The sequence below is a fragment of the Bombyx mandarina genome, chromosome 06, assembly GCF_030267445.1.
Source record: "Bombyx mandarina strain Sakado chromosome 06, ASM3026744v2".
NCBI lineage: Eukaryota > Metazoa > Arthropoda > Insecta > Lepidoptera > Bombycidae > Bombyx > Bombyx mandarina.
The window spans coordinates 1,055,950-1,067,456 of NC_143213.1; the positions used below are offsets into that span (position 1 = coordinate 1,055,950).

At 40.3% G+C, this 11,507-nt stretch overlaps 1 protein-coding gene across 2 annotated transcripts in view; it reads right to left on the minus strand.

The window, feature by feature from the left end:
* LOC114246733 (uncharacterized) overlaps positions 1-11,059 on the minus strand; it is a 60,531-nt gene extending 49,472 nt beyond the window's left edge. The window contains exons 1-5 of one of the 2 annotated variants that reach the window (XM_028179415.2): positions 9,806-11,059; positions 4,660-4,874; positions 3,942-4,006; positions 2,625-2,850; positions 181-363 (exon numbers count right to left, since the gene is read on the minus strand). In XM_028179415.2, coding sequence (XP_028035216.2) covers positions 181-363; positions 2,625-2,850; positions 3,942-4,006; positions 4,660-4,874; positions 9,806-10,617 — 1,501 coding nt within the window. In that variant the 5' untranslated portion in view covers positions 10,618-11,059. The remainder of the gene's footprint in view (positions 1-180; positions 364-2,624; positions 2,851-3,941; positions 4,007-4,659; positions 4,875-9,805) is intronic. The other variant, XM_089728256.1, reaches the window with a different exon arrangement.
* Between the last annotated feature and the right edge of the window lie 448 nt (positions 11,060-11,507).

The window sequence follows — 11,507 nt, forward strand, 5'->3', positions numbered from 1 at the left end:
GCGAAATAAAGAAGGGACTCTATATGTACTCCCTCAGGTTTTAGTTTTACTGCAGCTTAAAACTTTTTGGTAGACAATATAATAGAATATCTACTTCACTATGTTCCGCACATAAGAATGGTTTCCGTGACACAAGCAGAAGAGTAAAAGAGAGAATGAAGAAGAAAATGATTCTCTTACCGGCATCCGTGAAGAATGCGCTCTGCCTGCTAGGACTCGAAGGAACAGAAGCAGATGCGGAAGTCAGGAAGGCCCTCTTCACTTTCGTCCATTTAGAAGGACGCGCAGGACGATGCTGCGGAGGCTTTGCCCCTAGCTCTAGGGAACGTTGCTTGCGAAGTACCGGGTGAGTAGGCTCGGATTCTAAAAGAATAAGCTTGGTTAGGAGCGTGGAGTCATAAAGCTGTTGAGTGTTTCAGTTAATGGGCGTGATATGGTATCGAATATGAGAGTAAATAATGTATAGATAGCAGAATATTGCGTGTTACGGAGCTACATGTTTGCACGGCTGACATTGTAGTGATCTGTGGCGCATAGATATGGGAGACCGCGGCAAATAAACAAGTTCTCTGTCTGAAAAGCGATGACAGGAAAATCTTGATGAGCATTAAATCGAATAATTTTAATACTGTATAAACTATTATATGGATGTAAGTATATCGACGCTTGAAAGTGACTAAGCGACAATAACTGATTTGTACATAAATGATAGGCAATAACTATATTCGATGAGCAAAAAAATATATATTTCTAAGTCTATTAAAATCATTTCAATCCTACAGCTACTAGCTAAATTCTACTACAGCTGGATTCGTTAAAATAAATGTTGTTTTCAGGTTTTTCAACTTTAAATTAGTCTACTGTAAAGTTCACGCATTGTCGCTTAGTCACGTTTGCCTTTCAAGCGTCGATATGTATATGTGATTGTGTATATATGTATATTGTGTATGTATTTGTAATTTAATATAAATTTCATTGCACCTACCACTATTTACTCTGCTCTACCTTGTAGAGAATGCCTTAGGCATTAAGTCCGCCAATGTAAATTTTACATGAAGTGTAATAAATAAAAATAAATCAATCCTACATTTTCACCAACAGTAACATTGAAAAAACTACATCCTCTCGACTTTTTATTTTTCTATTCGTGAATAGAAAATAGCGGTACATTTTAGTTTTTTATTTACTCAAGATTGCCAAATTATAAACATTGAATCGTTTGAAAAAAAAAGCTTAAGTTGTTGGAATTCTCGTGTCTTCTTAAGATGGATTTAATCGAACATAAATAAGATTATTTTATAAAAAATTCAGATGTATAGCTTTTTAAATTATTTGCTGTGTGTGTTATTAAGTAATACCGTCATCAATAGTGAATTTCATGTCGTCTATGTTCAAACCTTTCAGTTTTTAATAGTAACTAGTTGACCCGGCAGACTTCGTAGTGCCTCAATCGATAAATAAAAGACCTACGCTTTTGTATAAAATAAACATAAAACAAACAAAAGGAATCCGTACGGAAAATTTTTATTTTTATTTAATTTCGAACATTTTCATATTTATCTACCTTTTAAACCTTCTCTGGACTTCCACAAATAATTCAAGACCAAAATTAGCCAAATCGGTCCAGCCTTTCTCGAGTTTTAGCGATATTAACGAACAGCAATTAATTTTTATATATATAGAAGATAGAAGATTAAAATTATATAATTATAAGTTATTCATATCAATCCAGTTGGTCAACCCTATAGTATCATCATAAGGCCCCTACATGTACCCACCATTGTTAAGACAAAGTTTTTATTTAATATTTATTAATAAAAAAGTTAAATAGCAATTTCATAAATATAAAAGTACTTCTTACGAAGAAGACAAATTGTATAATGTACAAATGAAAAATATATATGTAAACAAAATTATTTTATTAGATAATGATAATTGAGATAATGAATTTGGTTTTTCAATGAAAATGAATTGAATGATGGTTAGAGATAAAGGAAAGAGACAGATATTTAAGATTAAGGAAGCGTTCCATAGTTTAGCAACATTAAACAGAAACCATTGTTATGTACAATACATACGAAAATACGTATATATCGTTTATATAAATACTGTTACGACTAGCCCGCCACTTCACTTCTGCTCTCGATTGTACTCTTTCCATATATATACACCCATATATATTTAAATATCTTCTATAATAGCGAAAGAGGACGATCATCTAAGCCGGCTGGAGGAAAATATCACCGTTTTATAGTTGAAGAGTTTTTTTGGAATATTGTCTAAGAAGTACATATCACTCCGGAAGCCTCGGCGATTCAATCCAGATCCGATGATGGGACTATCAGTGACATTTTCGCTTCTGTGATGGGCCGTGTCGTGCCGAGGGCTTCTGTGACGGAGCCTTGACTTCTTTAAGGAAGGAAGGATTACTTGTGGCCTGGAGTACTTTCGAGTTTCACCAGGACAAGTGGGCGAGGACAGGCTCAGCCAGGAGAGGTGGGATTTGCTAACAGCTGCCCGAGCGCCTCCGAAGGAGACCTAAAGGCTCAAGGGCAGCTTCACGAATTATATATTTCAATAAATTCCTGTTGATCACACTTATATTTCTGTTAAGCTAAACTTACCCAATTCTTCAGAAGATGGTATGGTGACAGTCAGGGCTGGTGGTGCATCGCTGTCTCCGCCATCGCTAAACGATCTCCTTCTCATCGGCATCACTTCAGGAGAGAGCTTCGATCCCCGAATCGACTTTTTCTTTACTGAGTCCCGATGTGTTTGGATAATGTTCCTCATCTTACCCCAAGGGCTCTTGTGGAGCTTGTTCGGTGATGGTGATGTTGAACTGTCGTCCTGATGGTAATTATCGAGAAATTAAGCTCATGCGAATATATGGTCGTGACCAAAACCATAAAGCAATCGATGCCGTGGTATGAAGCGATGCAGATATTATGTAGCTGTTTAAATTCGCCAGGTAGGAACCAATATTATGAAAACGTAGTTAATATTTTTTTATTTTTTTATTGCTTATACAGGGAGACGAGCTCACAGCCCACCAGGTTGCTAAGTGGTTACTGGAGCCCATAGACGTTTACAATGTAAATGCGCCACCCACCTTGAGATATAAGTTCTAAGGTCTTAGTACAGTTACAACGGCTGCCCCACCCTTCAAACCGTAACGCATTACTGCTTCACGGCAGAAATAGGCAGGGTAGTGGTACCTACCCGTGCGAACTCACAAGAGGTCCTACCACTAGTAAGGATAATAGATGCTCTCAACCGATTTCTACGCGAATTAATACCTTTATGCTTTTTATTTATTGCTTGATAGGGGAAACCAGTTCACGCCCCAATTGATATTAAGTTGTTACCAAAGCCCATAGAAGTCAACAGCATAAATGCCGTTATCCCTATTGAGATAAGAGTTCTAGGTCTCAGTTTAACAATAGCGGCTCCCTCACCCTTTAAGCCGAAACACATTACTGCTTCACGACAGAAATAGGCAGTGTGGTGTTTCTTACCTGGCTTAAAAGATGCTCTATCATTAGTGAAAACTGCTGTGAGAATGCCATGTATACTACTTCAACTAACGCTCAAAAATGGAGGGTGATATTTACGTTGTGTGGTTTATTGGCTTTAGGACCCAAATTAACATCAAATTAGATTTATTAATTACTATACTTGACTTTATTTAAGCTAATAATATTTTTGTTCGCTCATGTCAGTACACAAAAGATGTCTGAATCTTCAACCCATTTCACTTACCTAATAATAACTCTCGTAAAGTGGGGGAAATTTCCTTTGAACTTAAGGAAATGGTTTCTCAATCGCATTTTGATAGTCCGCCGCTTTTACGTCTAAAGAAATACTATATTGACATGATAAATCAATTCATAGATCGATACTGCTTACATCCCCGTTGTGACATTATCAATATTGCCCACCTGAGTTGGTGCATGTAGATATGTTCCATCGTGCTCGTCTCCACGAAGACTTTTGCGATAGGAACCTGGATGACAACATTTAGCGTTAATTTTTTTCGAAAAAAACCTTTTTCTAGTCGGATAATATCAGCACGAAAGTCGGAGACAAAGCTTCACTACATTTATTTCTTTAATGTTTCTGTTGATGAATGGTACAAATGTCTATGGACCTCAGCAATACCAGTTCTATGACTCCTACATGCTTTATTAAATTAAATGAAGAAGCACTGAGTGCGACATCAGCTTTTCATTTCGGTGTTCTCTTGTAAAGAAATAATAAGACAATTCTCTTGAAACAAAGCTGATGGAAAATTGTTAGCTCTAAGTTCTACCTTCCACTATAGTTCCATTTAAAAAATATCAATTTTAAAATGAGATGGATTTCAAGATAAGCGCCTTCACTACATAGTATAAAACAAAGTCGCTTTCTCTGTCCCTATGTATGCTTAGATCTTTAAAACTACGCTACGGATTTTGATGCGGTTTTTTTTAATAGATAGAGTGATTGAAGAGGAAGGTTTACATGTATAATAACATCCATTAAATAGTGGAGAAATTAATAATAAATTACAGTTTCTAGTTATTGATATTTTGGAGTCTTTGGGCTACAATTAGTAGGAAATGAACCTCCAGCTTCTACTTTCAAAACAGCGGTAGATGGTAGTGGGAAATACAATACCTGCATCAATCCTCAACTCTTCACAAGAAGAGTTAGGAGTCAATGATAAAGCGCTGCCTGGTGTGAGACTGGCTGAGTCTCTTGGTTCTGGGTTAGGAAGGGTGGCTGTTGATGGACTGGAACCAGCCAGCGCTACAGCACTGACCAACGCGCCGGCTGCCACTGCGCCTGCCGCACCGCCTATTGCCGATCCGGACCATTGTGCTTTTTCCCAGCTGTGAACGAATTGCTCATTCTAATAGTCTGTTTACTAGATAGGTAGGAAGGAGCTGGTTTACCTATGCTTTATAACTAAATGATACTTTACTGGTGGTAGGACCTCTGGTGAGTCCGCACGGGTAGGTACCAGCACCCCGCCTATTTCCGCCATGAAACAGTAATGCGTTTCGGTTTGAAGGGTGGGGCAGCCCTTTTAACTGTACTTGAGACCTTAGAACTGATATCTCAAGGTGGGTGGCGCATTTACGTTGTAGATGTCTATGGGCTCCAGTAACCACTTAACACCAGGTGGGCTGTGAGCTTGTCCACCCAACTAAGCAATAAAAAAAAATCGTTGAAATCGTATGCCACGAAATATTTTATTTCCATTGAATATTCAATTTATTGACTAACTAGAAACTGGAGTATTCAAAATTACAAAAATTCAACTAAAAGTTCAGTACCTATTTGATATTCCTAGTTTTATTGAGTTCCGACACGAGGTCGTATTATTCGCAGATGATACATCTTTATTATTTAAAATTAAACGACAATTGCAAATCTATGACGAAGTGAATGATGCGATTTCGTGTGTGGTTCATTGGTTCCGTATCAATAATCTATTATTGAATAGTAAGAAAACTCAATGTATTAAATTTATTTTAAAATGTATTAAATCATCTTTAAATGCAAGACAAGTAGATAGTAATGTAATTGTTTCTGAGGAATCATTGGAGCTTGTTGAGTCAACCGTATTTCTTGGTATAATAGTGGACATGGGGACTTCATGTTCATAAATTGGCGCGTAAGCTCAGCTCTGCAGCATACGTAGTAACAAAAATTAGAATGTTAACAAACGCGGACACGGCTCGTTTAGTTTACTTTAGTTACTTCCACAGTGTCATGTCCTATGGCATTTTGCTATGGGGCAATGCGGCCCATGTAGAAATGATATTTATTCTGTAGAAAAGAGCTATACGTGCTATTTATAGCATGCACTCAAGGGAATCCCTGAGGGAAAAATTTAAAGAAATTAAAGTTCTCACTATGCCATCCCAGTACATTTTTGAAAATTTGATGTATGTTCGTAAACATATTGAGGAGTTTCCTAAGATGTCGGACATACCTAATAGAAATACTATATAGGAACAAATACAAGCTTGTTGTGCCGATGAGTAGGTTACATAAGATACGAAATTCATGCGGGTGTTTGTCTGTGCGCATGTACAACAAAATCCCACAAGATGTTCAGAACCTACATATGCATAGGTTTAAGAAAACTATTAAAGAACATCTGTGCAATAAAGCTTACTATAAAGTCAATGATTATCTAGAAGATTGCACAAAGTGGGAATGAGTTGCTCGCTCCGGGCATTTCAATATTGTAATAATTGTTACGTTATAATACTCATTGAAAAATATTTTTTTTTATTTCATATTATTTGATTTGATTTGTACTTTGGAAATAAGGTGTTCGCTTCAGACTATTTCATTTTTTTATTGCCGTTCTAGGTAGACGAACATACGGCCCACAAAATGGTGAGTGATTACTGTTGCTCATGACCCGCTGAAATGTCAAGAGCACAAGCCAAGCCGCTGCCTACCGCCGAATACTCTCCATAAGCCTCGATAGAAGAAGGACATGTCATTACGCTCAGGAAAAACTCTGGAGATAACTATAAAAGCAAAGGGAGGGAAGGAAGCAAAATTATCTCCGGAAACACATAGTGGATGGTGGCAGTGGTTTTAACTAGTATGGTTGAGTTCTGCTCCAGTGGCGAGCGGTGCTATAGTGAAAACGAGATGATGGAATCATCTCAACCAATTCCAATCCAAACCAATCCAATGAAGCAATCTCTACGGAACTTACGGTACAAAATTCAGAGAGAACCAGATAACACAAAGGCTCCAAATGATCCGTAAGAACCAAGTTATATCCTACCGTCCCTTTAAAATTGGCATTGCAAGTCTTTATTTATTCTGAGAAAAAGATTGGTCTATATACTTAATATAAATGGAATAAACTTAATATAGACTTTAAGAAAACAATAAAAGACATGTTTGTTTAGCCGGTACTTCCTACGGTATTCTTTTCTTTCATTCTTACGAAATAAAAATTTCTCACGAAATTTCCGGTGGTATTTTTAAAACATTGAAATGGGAATGGAGAAAACAGAAAACTGGGTTTATGTAATATAGGTTTGACTTGAAATAAATTAATTTTGAGCGTGAATTTTGTGGCAATAGTTCTAATAAGCGGCCCTGTGTGAGAAAAAAATCTATTTTATAAATGAATATTTCGTTTCGGTAATAAATTTTTTATTTTAGTGAATAAATGGCTCGATTAATGTACTAAAATTGTGCTATTATTGTAGTAAAATTATATTAGAAAGCCAATTGTGGCCTCCTTTTTAGTTTGAGATAACGCTTGTCTATACTTCTATACTAATATTATAAAGAGGAAAGATTTGTTTGTTTGTTTGTATGGAATAGGTTCCGAAGCTACTAAGCCGATTTGAAAAATTCTTTAACTGTTTGGAAGCTACACTATTGCCAAGTGACTTCAGCTACAATTTTTTTTGAAAAAAATTAGGGATCCTTACTAAAACTTCAATAATGTAACCCAAGGTGTAAAAAAATTTTCTAAAATATTCTTTACATCGCGTGCCCTGCGAAAACTATTGATGATAGAATAAAATAATGTACTACGACTTTATAGACCACATTATTATTTACAAAAAGTGTCGCGACAGCATATATCTGACTATTATAGTTATGCCGTAATAAGAGTTATTTTATTTTAAAAAATAAAACAACGTCAAATATCGTTGAAATTTTTGTTAAAGACCCGAGCGGAGCCGGAGCGGGCCGCTTGTACTATATAGGTCGTTGTTCCCTATATCCAAAAACAATGTAACTAAAGTGGTCGTTTGTTCGCCCTGACCCGCCAGAACGTCGCCGCGCTGCGACGTCCGCAGCGCGCGATCGCGGTCAGGGCGATCCGAGGATACCGCACCGTCTCCTTCGAGGCGGCGTGTTTGCTCGCCGGGGCGCCACCCTGGGACCTGGAGGCGGAGGCGCTCGCTGCCGATTACCGGTGGCGTAGCGACCTTCGTTCTAGGGGGGAAGGGCGCCCCGGCGAAGGAGTAGTTCGAGCGCGGAGGCTCCAATCTCGGCGGTCCGTGCTGGAGGCGTGGTCTCGCCGCTTGGCGGACCCGTCGGCCAGCCTCCGTACCGTCGAGGCGGTCCGCCCGGTTCTCGCGGACTGGGTGGGCCGCGACCGCGGATGCCTCACCTTCCGGCTGACGCAAATGTTGACCGGCCATGGTTGTTTTGGCCGGTATCTTTTCAAAATAGCCGGAAGGGAACCGACGGCGCAGTGCCACCACTGCGCGGACCGCGACGAGGAAGACACAGCGGAACACACGCTGGCGCGTTGCTCTGGATTTGACGAGCAACGCGCCGCCCTCGTCGCGGTCATTGGAGAGGACCTCTCGCTGCCGCGCGTCGTGGCTACGATGCTCGGCAGCGACGCGTCCTGGAAGGCGATGCTCGACTTCTGCGAGTCCACCATCTCGCAGAAGGAGGCGGCGGAGCGAGAGAGGGAGAGCTCTTCCCTTTCCGCACCGATCCGTCGCCGTCGAGCCGGGGGCCGGAGGCGGGAATACGCCCGTACGTCCCGGCCCCTGTAGGCGGCGGCCTCCCCCCGGTGAAGGTCAAGGGGCGACCTGAGGGGGTGAGGCCGCGCGGCGCGCTACCAGCACTCTAGCGCGCTGCCGTGGAGTGAATAGAGCGACCGGTCGACGGTGTATCGCGTCCCGACCCGGCAGGCTGGTTCTGGTCCAGCGGGGTATTCCGGGACACCAGCGGCACCGTCTGGGCGGCCCGACGGGCTGCCGTACCGAGACGGCCGACGTTTCAGAGCCTTCGATTCGCCTCGAAGGCTCCGTCGGCTGGGCGTCCTTGGGGTGAGCCGCGCCGTCTGGTTGTAGTGTTGACCGCGGTAGCCCCCCTACCTCATCCGGGTTCTGACCTCGGAGGGGATCGGACGTCGGGTGTAAGAGTGCAGGGGAGTCGTTTAGTGGGTGGGTCCTAAAATCCTTGGGCCCGCGGTCTGCTCACAACACCATGCAGATCGTTGAGTCTCACATACCCCGCGCGCCCCTTTTGCGCGGGGACCTCGTAGGAGGTTCGGCCCTCTACCCGAAAAAAAAAAAAAAAAAAAAGTGGTCGTTTGTTCCTTTGATTGTCTCTTGGGTATTTATCGACTTTGCTAATGCGGCAAAAAATCGCGACCGCATAAAATGACAGTGTGTAAGACAAAAAATAGGGTTCGGCCAATGATCGAAATTCCATCATAATCAAAGATGCCTCAAGATTTAGAATCAATTTATGTATTTCTATTTTGTTTTGTTAATGATAATTTAGAAAAGCAAGCTGAAGATTTAATTTTTTGTTATTTTTAACATTCAAAATTCAACCTACAGAGTTTTTTAATGGATCTTTCCAATGGGACGCGATTCTGATCCGGTGGTATATTCAGCGAAGCACTGCTCTTGCTAGGGCTAGTGTTAGCAAATTCTCACAACTTGAGCGCGTAAGCTTACCTACTTGTTCGCATGTAGTTGGAATAGTCTCGTAAGCTCCCAACGACTAGGAAAAAAGAACCTCAATAGAGGTCCTTTTATTATTACAGACTGAGAAAATCGGTTGACAAATACAGAAACAGTAACTGGTGAAGTCAATTTTATTGAAAAAATAATATTAATAGATATTATTAATGTTCTATATTGTTTAGTAAAGCTTGTTAATAGCTTCTAAATAATATAAAAAAAAACGATAAGGTCTATTGACAAATTTATTCAGTTATTTCAATTTTTTTTTATAAAATAACGAAGAATGAATAACAATAGAACATTTCAACAAAAACTTATTAAAAAGAACTTACCGAAAGGCAGCTTTAACTTTCGTCCATTTTGAAACTTTGGACTTTTCTACTTCTTTACAGAAGATACCCTCTGATCTCCGTCGTAATGGTGTACCAGGACACGCATCGCTGTCTTCCCCGCCGGCAGACCTGGACCTCTGTTTCCTCAATAGCGACCCCCCAAATCTGGCGTGACCTTTCCATTTTGATCCTAACCTTTTCACGCGCCCTCCTTGGATCATAGAGTCAAAGATCATCTGTCCATGCTCAGACTCCAGCTCTGCGTCGAATGCCTCTTGTATCAGCTGCATCTCTTTGCTTTCACACTTTAAGATCTCATTTTCATGGTTGATTTTTTGATGGGCATTATAAAGTCTTTTTAGTTGATTTACGTCACGCAGTTTCTTTAGCAGATGATTATTGTACTCCTTGGACATAATATATTCGCCCAGCAGGTCCAATAAGTTCTCTAGCTGACTCAGTACTTCCATAGTTTCTTTCGTATGCTGCGCTACTTCTTTTCCTCTTTTGGATAAAGGGTCATCTGCATCTTTTAGCCGCTGCAGCATATTCTCGCAGATTGTGTCGGGGTCTGGGGTTTCTGCTTCGAGCAAACTCCAGTCGTCCAGAGTCCTGGCCGTGCAGGGAGAGGAGCCTTCAGCATCAGAAGGTGTCTGAGGAGATCTCACTGATAAAGCAGCGGGAGCCTCTCCTCTGCGTCTTTTGTGCAAGGACGTCCCGCTCGGGGGCAGTTCGGACATATCTTTGGTTTCCTTGCGCGGTTTCTCTTCTTGTATGACGTCGCTGACGTCACCATCTTTAGGCGACGTCATGGTCGCTTCTGCTATTTATGAATGAAAATAAACGCACGTGTGCTACCGGAAGCAGAAGACACACGACGCTTCAACACGGAATGCATTTATCACAACGCGCCCGATTGTATAACGTATCATAGATCGTGATATTAACATATATTTCTATAGTAACACATATCACACATATACACAATCACATAACACAGTTAACGTACATGGTTAAATAGAAAAAAGGAACAAAAAAAAATTCAATGGTATCGTTCAATAAATGCCTATTCTTATTATGTTTAAAGCTTCAATCGTATTGGAATTTGACACTTAAAATTTTATCTTCGCGAAACTTTCGTAATTTTTGAAGAAAATTTAGTGTTTTTTAATGAAGAAATAAGTGTAATTTGCACCGCCCAAAGCGCGCGAGCATCGGATAAGGCGGGCGGGCAACCGCGCACTGAATCTTGAACCGATCCCCGCCGAAGATTACCGAATTAAACCGAAGCTATTTTTAAGTGCAACCTTTCATTCATTGAAATCAAGCCATTCCAATCCTTATGTCAATACGTTAAAACGTTGGCAATGGATATTTAAATTTGGTATCGCTAATACTTCCACGATGTTAGACATGTTTCCGAATGGAGATCTCATTAACCCATTTTTCCTCTTGAAAATCAGCGTGAACCTTCATTCATTGCCCGTTTATATCATGAAATAATGATACACTTATTGTCCTCTCATTAGAGTCTGAATTAATCACAGATAATCCTTAACCAATTAGATGTTCAAATTAATTAATATTTCATTGTTGTAAATAAAACCCATTTATCATGGCCAACTTTTTTTTTTATTGTTTAGATTGGTGGACGAGCTCACAGCCCACCTGGTTTTAAGTGGTTACTGGAGCCCATAGACAT